The sequence below is a fragment of the Mya arenaria genome, chromosome 4 (assembly GCF_026914265.1).
Source record: "Mya arenaria isolate MELC-2E11 chromosome 4, ASM2691426v1".
Lineage (NCBI taxonomy): Eukaryota > Metazoa > Mollusca > Bivalvia > Myida > Myidae > Mya > Mya arenaria.
The window spans coordinates 1,586,213-1,601,627 of NC_069125.1; the positions used below are offsets into that span (position 1 = coordinate 1,586,213).

General features: G+C 36.7%; 1 protein-coding gene across 1 annotated transcript in view; it reads right to left on the reverse strand.

The window, feature by feature from the left end:
• The window catches only part of LOC128231828 (myosin light chain kinase family member 4-like), a 41,682-nt gene that overhangs the window by 3,250 nt on the left and 23,017 nt on the right, over positions 1 to 15,415 (reverse strand). Inside the window, exons 2-9 of the mRNA XM_052945043.1 lie at positions 12,829 to 12,899; positions 7,553 to 7,646; positions 6,937 to 7,029; positions 6,095 to 6,205; positions 5,431 to 5,572; positions 4,452 to 4,651; positions 775 to 927; positions 87 to 132 (exon numbers count right to left, since the gene is read on the reverse strand). Coding sequence (XP_052801003.1) covers positions 87 to 132; positions 775 to 927; positions 4,452 to 4,651; positions 5,431 to 5,572; positions 6,095 to 6,205; positions 6,937 to 7,029; positions 7,553 to 7,646; positions 12,829 to 12,899 — 910 coding nt within the window. The remainder of the gene's footprint in view (positions 1 to 86; positions 133 to 774; positions 928 to 4,451; positions 4,652 to 5,430; positions 5,573 to 6,094; positions 6,206 to 6,936; positions 7,030 to 7,552; positions 7,647 to 12,828; positions 12,900 to 15,415) is intronic.

The window sequence follows — 15,415 nt, forward strand, 5'->3', positions numbered from 1 at the left end:
TTTCCCTGATCCCTGAGAGTTCGAGCCAACGAGGTTTGACTGTATAGGAAAATCTAAAAAAAAATGTGGAATTCTTGGTATCTTACCCTCAACCACTTGTGTTCCAGACACTCAGTTGTGGTCATTCTGTCACTGAAAATATATTACACCGATAGATATAGGTTCACAACTTTTACATACAACTAAGCAGTACCCTTTTTAATTTTAAGCATTTAAGATTTTAAGTATAGTATTACAATTGGCATGAAATAATCAACAATACTTATAAGTGTCCATAACTTAAGTGTCATACTCCTTTTTTTCTTTCAGACAATGTACATTCTAACGACGAGCTTCGTTCGATCAACAACAGTCTTCGATGTCTTACCAAACGGCAAGCTCAACAAAGAACTTCAACAATCGGAACAACTCGGCCATTTTCCTTCTAAACAACCTCCGATGTACATGGACGGTTTTCAATGTCAAAATTATTTACATTTAACTACGCTGCAAGTAGATCGCGTAGTCATTTCAATTTAGCATTTACGCTTAATGACTTTATCCTTAGGAATCATAATGATGTATGCTATAATTCACTTTACTGAGACTCAATTTGAAAACAAAACACCAAAATTAATTAATACTATTAAAATTATTAAATTTACGATCTACTTTTACTTATGCACTAGCATACATCCAAGGTACGTCTTTTGGAGGAGATGGCCGATGTATTCCGATTGATGAGTTCAAATTCCCATTAATTCATAGAGTCTTACACAAAAATAAAGTATAAACCTTGGGGTTTTAAGGACGAGTCTAGAAATGAAATCTTTGGCCTCGGCAGAGACGCTCTCAAATTCCTCAGCCTTGAAGTCCCACTTAGCTTCAGTGATATTGGCAATCGTCTCCTCCTCGCTCTCTCCCAGAAAGGGGGACAACCCAGACAGTCTGAAAATAAAGTGAATGTAATGATGAGATCCTGCTCTACCTCGAAACAAAGCAATGCTGAGCTACTGCTCTATCTACAGACGTCCCATGTGGCCCTCGTGGTGTTAGCAATCGCCTACTCCTCGCTCTCTCCCATAAAGTGGGACAACCCAGACAGTCTGGAACCAAAAATAAGGTTATGCCGAGTTACTACTCTATTTATAGACGTCACACTTGGCTCTCGTGATGTTGGCATTGGTCTCCTCATGTTGGCATTGGTCTCCTCCTCGCCCTTTCCCAGAAAAGGGGACAACCCAGACAGTCTGAAAACAACCTATTTGTCTATCTTTAGACGTCCCACGTGGCCTCAGTGATGTTGGCAATAGTCTGCTCCTCGCTCTCTCCCAGAAAGGGAGACAGCCCAGTCAATCTGGAAAAAAAAGATATGGCTATGATGAGCTACTGTATAATCTACATACGTCACACTTGGTCTCCGTGGTGTAAGCAATCGTCTCCTACTTGCTCTCTCACAGAACGGGGGAAGGGGCACACCAGTTCATCTTGTAACAAAGAAAATGCAAAGATGAGCTACTGTTCTACATAAACACGTCACACTTGACCTTCGTGATGTTAGCAATCGTCTCCTCCTCTCCTCTTCGATCACTCACAGAAATATAGTCAATCAGACAATCTGAATACAAAGAGAACGTAATGAAGAGCTAGTGTTCTATCTGCAGACGCCACACTTGGCCTCCGACATGTTGGTAATTCTCTTCTCTTCGCTCTCTCATAGAAAGAGGCACAAGGCAGTCAATCTGAAAACAGAGAAAATGGTAATGCTGAGTTGGGGAACGGGTAATGTTCAATAAGCTGCCACCTGCTTTAAACTGCATGTATCCTTCGAGATTTTGGTAATTGCATCCCCTATTCCTTGCTTTCCACGTGAAATTGAGACCGTCTGCAATCTAAGCACATAAAATGATAACTTCAGCTTGGCTTTGAAGTCCCAGTTGTGCTTCATAACCGGTTAACAGTTATGTCTTTTTTCACACTTCCCTTTCCCGAGAAATGATGACAACCCAGACGGAGAATGAATGGAAAGCGTGTCCCTACTGATGTTTTTTTCTTCTGGAAGATAGATAGAATTTACACATTTGGCATCTTTAAAATTGCAGCCTTGAATGGAGGGACTGTCTCGACAATATTACGGAGTCTGACCGACATTTAATTAAAGCTAGTTGTCTTAGAACTCCATTTATCTTTATATTATGTTAAATGTTGATGTCTCGTGACCCCATACAATTTTGATATCATTTTAAAGGTGTTTGCTTGGTGATTACTAATACAGTCGAACCCCGTTGGCTTGAATTCGCATGGCTCGAATTCCTCGTTGGCTCGAACTTGGTGTAAAAGACCGATACTTTTCTTCTGCAGGTAAGCATTTCCGTTTGGGGTTCGTCTGTATGTACAATACATGACCAAAGGTACATCATATAATAAGTATTTCAGGTTTGTCTATTTGCTCTTTATTTGATCTGAAATCGGACATAACCAAAATATTGTTATTGTTGTTGTTGTTGTTTTTGGGGGTGGGGCGAGCGCCGGGTCCCCCCCCCCCCCCCACGGATCAGCTAGTGACAAGGACACATGTCTTATTACAGTGGCTGCTGCATGTCAATATTATTGTTTGTAATCTATCCGCAGTAGACAAAGATGCTAAACAGACTTATTTAACAGTAATTTAAGACAATAGGCGCCATTACTAACGTTTCATGACATGAAGTTATTCTCATTGGAACATAAAATATCTTATTTCAGGACATAATTTCGATATATTCACTGCACTTTTGCATTTCCAGATGGCTTTATTTGTAAGAACGCCAATCACCAATGACAATCTGGCTACGGATTTTTTTCCTCTTAGCTCTATTTGGACATAACGACCATTTCATGATACGCATTTAGAATAACCTTCAGACAACGAAGTAAACAACATTGAAAGCCAACTTGATGAATGATAACAGTGCGTCCAGCATTATTTGTTTACTCGTGTTTTCCTGGTCGTTCCAGGGAAAGCTATTTTGATGCGTGTGAGGTCTGTGTTTGTGTCATTCGGAACACCTCGGACATTTTCCATCGGAAAAAAAACCTCGGATGTTATTCGGAACTCCTTGGCCATTTTCCATCGAAAACAACCTCGTATGTATGCCGGTACATCAATAGTAGTAATCCGGATTTTTTTTAAATAACAGTATTTGATAAAGTGTAGTGTTTAAGCGTGTATTTTGTATTACTTAGTAATGTTTGCCAGTGAAGTGTATTATTGCATAAATAATTAGCATTCCCAACAGTAAAGTCATTACATGTAACTTTTAAATTGACATTACTACGCAATATACTTGTAGTATAGTTAAATGATCTTCTGTATGCGCCACCCTGTCTTAAGTCTACCAAGTTTACTTTTTATATCAATATGCTTGCCGAATGTGTAAACCGTTCGTATACATCCGACGTTTTTTCAATGGAAAATGGACGAGTTGTTCCGAATGTTTTCGAAAAGAAAAAGCCCAAGATGTTCCGAATGTGTTTCCGTATGTGCTCTTTACACGTTTGTGTCTTTTGTTCATTATCGTTTGGACCATTGCCTTGTGCCTCTAAATAGGGAAAATCTTGAAATTTTCGACTATAGGGAATGTCCCTGTAGTTTTCAATGTGTTATTTACACACAGCCGAATATTAACTTTTATTTTTATGAAGTTTTAACATGTCAAAACAAAAGACTTACAAATATCCCGGACCACTCATTGAATTGTATAATTGTCTCGAAATAGGTTATAACTCAATAATAGCATTTGAACGAATCGATTTTTCTGATCATATAAAAAAACATTCATATTATAGGACAAAACCTTCAGTGTGGTGGTTGTTTTATCCCATAAACATTTCAGAGTAATTAAATATTTACTAATGTTATTCTTGCAAATATAACGCTGGAATAGCTCGTACCAGGAGGTCGTTTCAAAAAATGATTGGAGTCGTAACGCCAATTATCTTAAATATGTATACATGTCACAAATGGCAGTGAATCAATTTTTACCACAAGTTCAAATCACACAAATATGTAGCTAAATAATGAACGTTTGCACTAAGATAATGTCTATATAAAACTAAAATCTACTAAGATCTTTATTGAAATGGCCCCAGGGATGGCAGTGTTGTATTTTCCTGAACTGCCAATGGCAGGGGAGGATCCAGGATTTTACGGTAGAAGGGGCGTATCTTAGGGGCGTTAACTTTAGACTTTCGCTCCTTCCTAAGAACCGAAAATTATTTGGTGTAAAATGTTGGCAGGGTTTTTTGGATGTTTTATTATTCTCACAAGAACACTTTAACAATTTATAGCCCATTAAATTTTGGGTGCATTTTATTACCTTTTCCATATATATGAAATAAAAAGTAAACTTCGAAAGACTTTAGGGGTGGCACCTATACCACTGTCATCCTATAACATTATAATATTTAAGTACCACCATGTATTCACTTACAGGATATAGCAGATGATGCCGATGCTCCACATGTCAGTAGAGGGAAAGATTGGTTCAAAGTTCGCCTGCTCGGGGGCCATGAACTCTGGCGTCCCAAACAGTATCCGTAGGTCTTCCTTTGGGTTATAACGCCGTGCCAGCCCGAAGTCGATTATCTTGATGCGATTGCCCGACCTTGTAAGACACAGAATGTTCTCTGGCTGCAAGGAAATACATAAAAGTGAGTCCACAAGCTTCTGATTATTCCAACATTACCGTGTTATTTGTTGTGTTATTTCTTCTTTTTTTGGTATAAATGCCAAGAAGAGTGTGCTGTAAGATTTCAATTATTATTTTTTCTTAGCGCAATAACGATACTATCGTTCAGCAGGCAATAAATCTTCGGTGTGATCAAAGTTCGCCAACTGTTTATTGATTGGTCGCTATTTATCGAATGCTAATTATTGACCAATCAAATCATTTCATATACAAACAGGCCAAAATATAACGTGTGGTTTTCCGAGCAAGTGCAAGTTTCCAAACTTATTTCAAAGACCTCAGCTCATGATGACGTGACAGCATGTTGATAAAATGAGTAAAGGAGAAAATGTTTAACAATGCTTTATACGAACATATGAAAGGTTTCTAAAACATAGTACAATGTTATTGTGTTAAAACGTGTTTACTATTTCTTTCACAAACTAGCATCACTTTCTATTTACAATTTGCTGTAACGTATAAACATTAGAGATATAATTCAGATTACTTTTGAATGACCATAATTTTATTTATCAAGTTATACCAGGAGCGGTTCCAGTAATTGACGTTAGAGGGGGCGTAACTTAGGGACATAGCCTTTCCACTAGAGTCCCTCCCTCAGAACCGAAAAAAGTTGGTTTAAAGTGTTGATATGGGAAATTGGGGAACTCCCCCATGAAACTTTTTTTTTCCGAAATTGTGCATTTTTCATGCAACTATTTCTACAAAATACTCTTCAAACCTTCAGGTCGAGGTGGAGAATTCTGTTGTTGTGCATGAACTCGATGCCTTCACAGATCTGTCTCATAAACATCACACACGCCTTCTCCGTCAGGATGAAGTCGTCATTGATCACTCGCTCAAACAGTTCGCCACCTGAGATCCTGTATGGACAAGTATCAATAATGATATTGATGATGATGATGATGATGATGATGATGATGATGATGATGATGATGATGATAATGATGATGGTGATGATGAAAAAATAACAATATTAATACAAATGCTGCCTATGATAGTCACAATCAAACAGAGCCTGCCCTATTTTTATATGTTGGATGTATGTATATTAAAGAATATACATTGTGATATTAAATCTGTTAACGGCATCATTGTATTTTTTAAAGGTGGACTATTTTATTGATATGATCATAATATATAAAAAAACAACAAGAAAAAACTAAACCATTAAAAAGAAGCCGAAACAGTTGTCCAATATTTGTTAATAAAATACTTAATAAGATAATAAATATGTTCTTGAATGTTTAAGACCAGTACATATTTGAAAGTAACACAATTTATTACGCTTTTTAAACATTTAATAAAGTTATGAACAATCGGTCCAACGATATTTTAATTCAACAAATAAATAACAATAAACCCTACTACAATAAACAACGTACAGTTCAAGGACGAGACAGAAGTGGTTCCTCTTGGTGAACACGTCGTACAGCTGGAGGAGACGAGGGTGCTGGAGACACTTCATCATCTCGATCTCATTCTGAACGTCAAACCTGAAGAAATTGAAAACATTAACATAAATAAGGTCAACGAAGATGGGGCACCGAAAAGACCCGCCTTCAGAAGTAGGAGATCGGTGGAGATGGATAGATATCAAGTTCAAATGAGACCCTCTTGATAAACGATTTACGACGAACATTGTCAGATCAAAACATTCTGATTCAAAATTAAAATAAATGTTTTACGATTTGAAGAAAATTGGATGAAGTTTGCCAATCATTTTGTTTTAAAACACATATCAGTACTTAGTGTTTGACTTGCATTTAAGCCAATTAGGGGAGTTGGATTTTTAAAATGTTTAGTTACTTATTTGTAAAGAATCGTTATTTTTGCTGAAGACGACTCTTCGTGAATAAGTAAATTGCTTTAGCTGCGCATGCGCATATAACCACGCCTACTGTTTACATATGCAAAGGCGCAATTTCCGAGTAAACGCTGATTTAAATAGCGTCACAATATCTTGGGGGTCATGCAGTGATTTGCAGGTCTTCTTGACAGGCGAACGGCATTGTTTAACGGCATTGTCTTACACTATGCCAGTTAAAATTTAGTAAGTATTTTTTTCGTGAATAAGAAACCATAAGTTACTTTTTTACGAAGAAATTACTTAATAAACAATAACCTTTACTTAGTCTCCCTCAAAGACTAGTAGCCTTTCGAAGCGTGACCGTATGATGTACACGTGGATAAGGCGGGAGTAACAGTATTCTAAAACGTTCCCTACCTGTCCGTTGGCCCGTTCACCTCGATGAACTTGGCCGCCAAGTCTCGCCCAGTCTTCTTTTCCTTACACTGCTTTACCTCACCAAACTTACCCCTGTAAATAGTCAACGGCATATCTAGGTCATGCCAATAGGCGTTATCCGTCTGGGTGATTTTTGGCCTTCCAAGCACAAAAAACACATCATATTTCAAAACTTAGAAGAAAGCTAAGAGAAGCACATCTATTTAGCAAATATATCTTTGTGGATAACAAAACTCGCTGTGTGTGTTTGTTTTTTATGTATTTATTTCGATAACAAGTGTTTAGCATTTTTAAACACAGTGATCTCCCTTTATCAAGCAGGAAAATATAACCTTCCACCACATGAGAGAAATATAATTATCTGTGTCACAATTGTATTGCATCGTACAAAAGTTTTATTGGTTTGATGTTAAATTAAATAATGTTTTATATCTATAATTTATAGTAGTTTTTAAATAAGAAAATATTTCTAGGGTTTTGGTTCATCATCACGTGATATGCGTAATGTCAGTGACTTCTTCTCTTCAAATGGAATTAACCACTGTGTGGAGTTTGTTGTTTGAATTATCTCCCCTATGTTACCTCTGATACCCACCTGCCTAAAAGGATGTCGGAGACGTCATATTCGTCGGTAATCCAGCAACCGTTGCGTATTTTCACGTCACGTGGATCAAATGGCGCCTCTTCGTCTGCAAAGGTTTGTTCAAGGTTCATGCTAATACTTCTGATGTAGTGAGAAGACTAACTTCATCAAACATGAAATTTTATCAATTTAAACTTTTAACTTTTGAACTTGTTTACATGTACATGAATAGGATAGGGATAGCTGTGTGAAGTTAGCTAAACATACGACATTGGACATTGGACATTCAAAATCGAATGTTGTGCTAGCACGACATTGGACATTGGACATTCAAAATCGAATGTTGTGCTGGCACGACATTGGACATTGGACATTCAAAAGTGAAAGTCGTGCTAGCACGACATTGGACATTGGACATTCAAAATCGAATGTTGTCCTGGCACGACACTGGACATTGGACATTCAAAAGTGAAAGTCGTGCTAGCACGACATTGGACATTGGACATTCAAAATCGAATGTTGTGCTAGCACGACATTGGACATTGGACATTCAAAATCGAATGTTGTCCTGGCACGACACTGGACATTGGCCATTCAAAAGTGAAAGTCGTGCTAGCACGACATTGGACATTGGACATTCAAAATCGAATGTTGTGCTGGCACGACATTGGACATTGGACATACAAAAGTGAAAGTCGTGCTAGCACGACATTGGACATTGGACATTCAAAATCGAATGTTGTGCTGGCACGACATTGGACATTGGACATTCAAAAGTGAATGTCGTGCTAGCACGACATTGGACATTGGACATTCAAAATCGAATGTTGTGCTGGCACGACATTGGAAATTGGACATTCAAAAACGATTGTCGTGCCGGCACGACATTGGACATTGACATTCATAACCGAATGTTGTGCTGGCACGACATTGGACATTGGACATTCAAAAGTGAAAGTCGTGCTAGCACGACATTGGACATTGGACATTCAAAATCGAATGTTGTGCTGGCACGACATTGGACATTGGACATTCAAAGGTGAAAGTCGTGCTAGCACGACATTGGACTTTGGACATTCAAAATCGAATGTTGTGCTGGCACGACATTGGACATTGGACATTCAAAAGTGAAAGTCGTGCTAGCACGACATTGGACATTGGACATTCAAAATCGAATGTTGTGCTGGCACGACATTGGACATTGGACATTCAAAAGTGAAAGTCGTGCTAGCACGACATTGGACATGGGACATTCAAAATCGAATGTTGTGACTATAAAAAATAAGTCGACAGGCAGTAATAGGTTACTTAATCGGCTCATTGACAATATTTCGTGTTATAATACGTAAAACCAGATAAAGTTGATGTAGGAACGATTACATTTATATTTTTTGGAATCATCAATGCATGTGTATATTTTCCATATGTCATCATATACTGTGAATATAATTATCTTCACTTCGTTTATAAATGGTACTGGATGTGTAGCAGTGGTGTGTGAACAATTAAGCTTATTAAAAGTATGCCATTTCGAAAGCATTATCACTGTTTGTCTACATTTAATCCACGACCATTCATAAGTATATTCATTTGAATCTTTCTCTGCATATATGACATCATGTTTATCTGAATCATGCTTAAGTTTCAAATATTGCGATGGAATCGTAATGACAATGCTCTCTTGGTGTTTATAAATTTATAATGAGTCATTGCTTTTGTGATCTCTAACCCTTTTCAAATAATTTTAAGACAATATCTCAAAAAAAATAATTCCGAAAATTGAATGCATTCCGAATAAATTTAAAGTCGGTAGAAAACATTCATTCATAAAACACGTCATACATTAATTTGAATGTGCCAGCACGACTTTCATTTTTGAATGTCCAATGTCGTGCTGGCACGACATTCATTTATGACTGTCGAATGTCCAATGTCGTGCCAGCACGACTTTCAATTTTGAATGTCCAATGTCCAATGTCGTTCCAGCACAACATTCGATTTTAAATTTCCAATGCCGTGCCAGCACAATATTCGATTTTGAATCATTTTTGAAATCCCAATGTCCAATGTCTAATGTCGTGCTGGCACGACATTCATTTTTGAATGTCTAATGTCGTGCCAGCACGACTTTCACTTTTGAATGATCAATGTCCAATGTCGTGCCAGCACAACATTCGATGTTGAATGTCCAATGTCCAATGTCGTGCTAGCACGACATTCATTTTTGAAATACCAATGTCCAATGTCCAATGTCGTGCCAGCACAACATTCGATTTTGAATGTCCAATGTCGTGCTAGCACGACATTCATTTTTTAAGTTCCAATATCCAATGTCCAATGTCGTGCTAGCACGACATTCATTTTTGAATGTCCAATGTCCAATGTCGTGCTAGCACGACTTTCACTTTTGAATGTCCAATGTCCAATATCGTGCCAGCACAACATTCGATTTTGAATGTCCAATGTCCAACATTCGATTTTGAATGTACAATGTCGTGCTAGCACGACATTCGATTTTGAATGTCCAATGTCCAATGTCGTGCCCGCACAACATTCGATTTTGAATGTCCAATGTCCAATGTCGTGCTAGCACGACTTTCACCTTTGAATGTCCAATGTCCAATGTCGTGCCCGCACAGCATTCGATTTTGAATGTCCAATGTCCAATGTCGTGCTAGCACGACTTTCACTTTTGAATGTCCAATGTCCAATGTCGTGCCAGCACAACATTCGGCTATGAATGTCCAATGTCCAATGTCGTGCCGGCACGACAATCGTTTTTGAATGTCCAATGTCCAATGTCGTGCCAGCACAACATTCGATTTTGAATGTCCAATGTCCAATGTCGTGCTAGCACGACATTCACTTTTGAATGTCCAATGTCGTGCCAGCACAACATTCGATTTTGAATGTCCAATGTCCAATGTCGTGCTAGCACGACTTTCACTTTTGAATGTCCAATGTCCAATGTCGTGCCAGCACAACATTCGATTTTGAATGTCCAATGTCCAATGTCGTGCTAGCACGACTTTCACTTTTGAATGTCCAATGTCCAATGTCGTGCCAGCACAACATTCGATTTTGAATGTCCAATGTCCAGTGTCGTGCCAGCACAACATTCGATTTTGAATGTCCAATGTCCAATGTCGTGCTAGCACGACTTTCACTTTTGAATGTCCAATGTCGTGCCAGCACAACATTCGATTTTGAATGTCCAATGTCCAATGTCGTGCTAGCACGACTTTCACTTTTGAATGTCCAATGTCCAATGTCGTGCCAGCACAACATTCGATTTTGAATGTCCAATGTCCAATGTCGTGCCAGCACAACATTCGATTTTGAATGTCCAATGTCCAATGTCGTATGTTTAGCTAACTTCACACAGCCGATAGGAATAGTATATTTCTTTGTCTGTACCTTGAGTGAAACAACAAACGACAAGGGCCGGTGTTCATGAAACACCAAAGAGATTTAGATGAAAGCTTCGTTTTGTAGGAAGTTGAATTAAAGCTGCACTCTCACAGATTTTGACAGTTTTGACCTTTTTTATGTTTTGTCTCGGAATCAGCTGATTTAGGTATCAATGCCTTCATTGCAATCATATTTATAAGATACTAGATAACTAGTAATTCACAATAGAAGATATCTTAAAACTGCCGAAAATGTCATTTTGCTTTAAGCGTTAGTAATGATTTAGCCGCAAAACATCAATTTTCGAAAGTAAATATGAAACTTTTGTCAGCAGTTTTGTGTTATTAGTTTCTAGACATTTACGCAAAAATTGGCTTATTCGAAGATAATAAATAAAAGATGTTGTCAAAACGGCCAATCTGTGAAAGTGCAGCTTTAAGGGGAACTTAAAATATCTATAGATTAAATATGCGAAAAAAGATCTTTGTCTCATCAATCAGTGCATATTAATAGTTTGTTACACTTTAAATGATGCAGAAAGACTTCAAACTTATCCATGTTAAAAATCTGGCTTTTTTACTATAAAGATAATTTGTCCCACGAAGTTGCATTTTAAAAATGGACCCCGAACATATATTATGATTGCCATTCTTGCTGTTATGAATTTGGTTTGATAATTATCATTAACCCCATACGTAGCTTTTCATACAAGACAAAGGAAATTATGCAGCAGTTATCAAACAATAACGATAATGATATGACTGCACATCTTTAGCAATTTAGAACCCTTGACCCTGGAAATATTTAATGCTAGACAGACGCTGCATAACCTGCACTGGCAAGTGCCATGTATAAGCATACAAAACATCTGGAAGGGGGGGGGACTTATAAACAAGTGGCTGGCAGACTTAGTGTTCGCTCTCTCAAGTTTTATCCCATAGCGATTTACATTCCATGGCGCATGTTAACATTATGCATCGTGTGGGAGTACATGTGCTGCACATTTGTTCTCACTTTGAAAAAGTGAAACTAAACATAATGAAAAATAAAAGCAACAATAGCATGAAGCCAAAAAAAGCAACAATAGCATGAAGCCAAAAATCTCGATATCAAAATATTTGAGTTCGTAATTCAGACAAAATACCAAATATTTCAGTGCATCTTGCAACACTGTTGGTATTAATAGGGCATTTTACAACATTGTTGGTAACTAGAGTGCATTTTTGGGAAATACTTGGTAACTTAAGTACATTTTAACGACATAGTTAGTATCTAAAGTACGTTTTAACGACATAGTTTGTAACAAAAGTACATTTTTGCGACGTTATTGGTATCCAAAGTGCACTTTTGCGACGTTGTAGGATATTTTGCGACATCCTTGGTAACTAAACTATATTTTGGCGACATCGTTGGTAACTAAAGTATATTTTGCGACATATTTTGCGACATCGTTGGTAACTAAAGTATATTTTGCGACATATTTTGCGACATCGTTGGTAACTAAAGTTTATTTTGCGACATCGTTGGTAACTAAAGTATATTTTGCGACATATTTTGCGACATCGTTGGTAACTAAAGTATATTTTGCGACATATTTTGCGACATCGTTGGTAACTAAAGTTTATTTTGCGACATCGTTGGTAACTAAAGTATATTTTCCGACATCGTTGGTAACTTAAGGACATTTTGCGACATTGTTGGTAATTTTAGGACATTTTGGCGATATCGTTGGTAACTAAAGTATATTTTGCGATATTGTTGGTAATTTTAGGACATTTTGGCGACATCGTTGGTAACTAAAGTATATTTTGCGACATTGTTGGTAACTTAAGGACATTTTGCGACAAGGTTGGTAACTAAAGTATGTTTGTACTTACATCCGGTCGGTTCGCTTTCGTCGACATGTACTTTGGAATGATTCATTTTGTTTTGGTCCAATGCCATACATCTGCAAATAAAAAGCATGTACGAATTGTATGAAAATTGAAAAATATAAATTATCTTCTCAATTTTTATCATATCGCTGAAGACATTGCATTTTTTTTAAATTGACATCTAATATCATACACTGAACCACGACAACAAAACCGCTCGCCCACGAGGACTCTTTAAAACGCCGCTCTTCTTTCGTAACTTTGGCCAAGGTGCAGTATTAAATATCATTTGCATCCCTGTCCGTTGACCCGCCTCAGTGATTACATTTAATCCATTGGTCAGTTATATTACAGTCAACCCAAAAACATTGGATTCTCATCTGAATCTAAGGTTACTGAATACAGCCGCTGGAGCAGTTTTCAATAATATTCTTATCCTTATTCTTTGATACGCGTCAGTGAAAGTAAGTTTATTGGCCAGTTATTTTTACAGTAAAGTAAAAGCACCCTTAAAATTTAGATCTAAGTTGGTCATTGGAAACGTCTCCCGAAAAAGACAATTTATACATTGTCACGTGACCAACATAACCGATGCGAATTGATTTGGTTCAATGCAATACATCTACATGGCAATTCTTGCTAACTGTACATCTAGACTTCATCCACACAAATGAAAGAAAATACGTTAAATTCTTACCAATACCCACTTAAAATATTCCAGAAGTTGTCCTGTATTTTGATTGCTTTGAAGTTAAGTAACGAAATTTATTAGATTAAAGCGTTCACACTTTTTCTAAATAAAAAATGGAACTCAGCATCTCATATACATACTGATGTTTAAATTACGAATCATTAAAAACATCCATTGATTTTAAAGTTCTATCGTAAAATTTTAATGGGAATTGAATGGTTGCTTTTCCCAGCAGGCACAAGTCAAATATATCATATTTTTTTATCATTGAAGTGTTTTCAATTCCAAAAGCACAGTTCTGGTATAGTACCGATATCTTGTTTATTTCATCAACAGACCATAATCAAATCACTGTCCATCACAGTAGGCAGCGGCTCTCCTTTGATCCGAAATAACACTGTTGAATGTTGTTTAGTGTTATATGTTGCCCCGAGGGTAAAGGAAATACTTAATGGGATGTTAAGATAACTCCATCAAAATCATATAACCATCTTTTCTGGATCTGATTTCCAAAGATTATAAAGCTTCTGTTACGTCCTGCCAGGCAGAAAATATTAGAATTTATGAGCTGTTTACTCTCTGAGAGTTTGTGTTCATACTACATATATGTTAGGCCAGCAACAACAAAAAAGGTTTGGTTAGGGTAACATCCTTTTGAAAAACAGGTAGAAAAGGAAGGCTTTTTTATTCTATTTTTTTATTAGGCTTTATATAAGAACGTTATCGTCATCATTGGAGAATGGCGTTTAAGAAATCTCCTGCATAAAGTTTTAAAGCTGCACTCTCACAGATTAAACGTTTTGACAACTTTTTTATTTTTTGTCTTGGAACGAGCCAATTTTTGCAAAAATCCGTGGAAACAAGTTATATAATACCGCTGAAAAAAAGAGGTCGCAGATTTTATCTAAAAGTTCAAAAATTGACGTTTTATGCATTTTTCTTAAACCGTTAGTGAAGATTTAAGCCATGATTCATAATTTTTTGAAAGCAAATATGAAAATCTACGATCTGATTTTTTTGTCAGCAATCTTATATCATTGGTTTGCAGATATTTATGCAAAAAAATGCTCTTTCCAATACAAAAAAATAAAAATGTTGAAAAATGGTATATCTGTGAGAGTGCAGCTTTAAAGATTTTAAAATACATATTAAAACACACACTTCAAAATAAAGTATATATAATTAGTATTCTTTTACTATAAAACGGTATAGGGTTGGCGCCTATCTCGTAGGTAGGGTCGGGTTACCCGAACCAAATGTATTTTTTCGGCCTTATAGATAGTTTACTCTCTTAGCATGTGTGCTGATACTACAGCCATGTTACCTAGGCAAACAGAAAACCTTATTTCTTCTCATATGAATACTGTATTTGTTTGCTATATGATCATTGCAGAAAGAAGGAAATAACACAATAAAATTGTATTGTGTATGCCAGACAAAGGCTTATAAGTAAATGTTAACAATTCCATTGCGCTTCCTATAATAAACGCACATCTTTCCAATTGTATTCCTCATAGTTATTACGATAAACGCAGCATCTTCGGAATACCTCTAAAATGTACAAACACGACGTTTATGATTAGTTAAATGACGTTTTATTGTCGTTGAATGTATGTGACGTTGATAAAACAAGTCATTAACACTGTTCCTGTTCAAATAGCCGAGTTCATAATGCACATAAATACAATGTAGGTATTAAAGCTGCACTCTCACAGATTTACCGTTTTGACAACTTTTTTTTATTTTTTTGTCTTGGAAAGAGCAAATATTTGCGTAAACATCTGCAAACCAGTGATAAAAGATTGCTGACAAAAAATCAGATCGCAGATTTGCATATTTCCGTTCGAAAATTAATGTTTTATGGCTTAAACCGTAAAACATTATTTTTTACTTAAATAT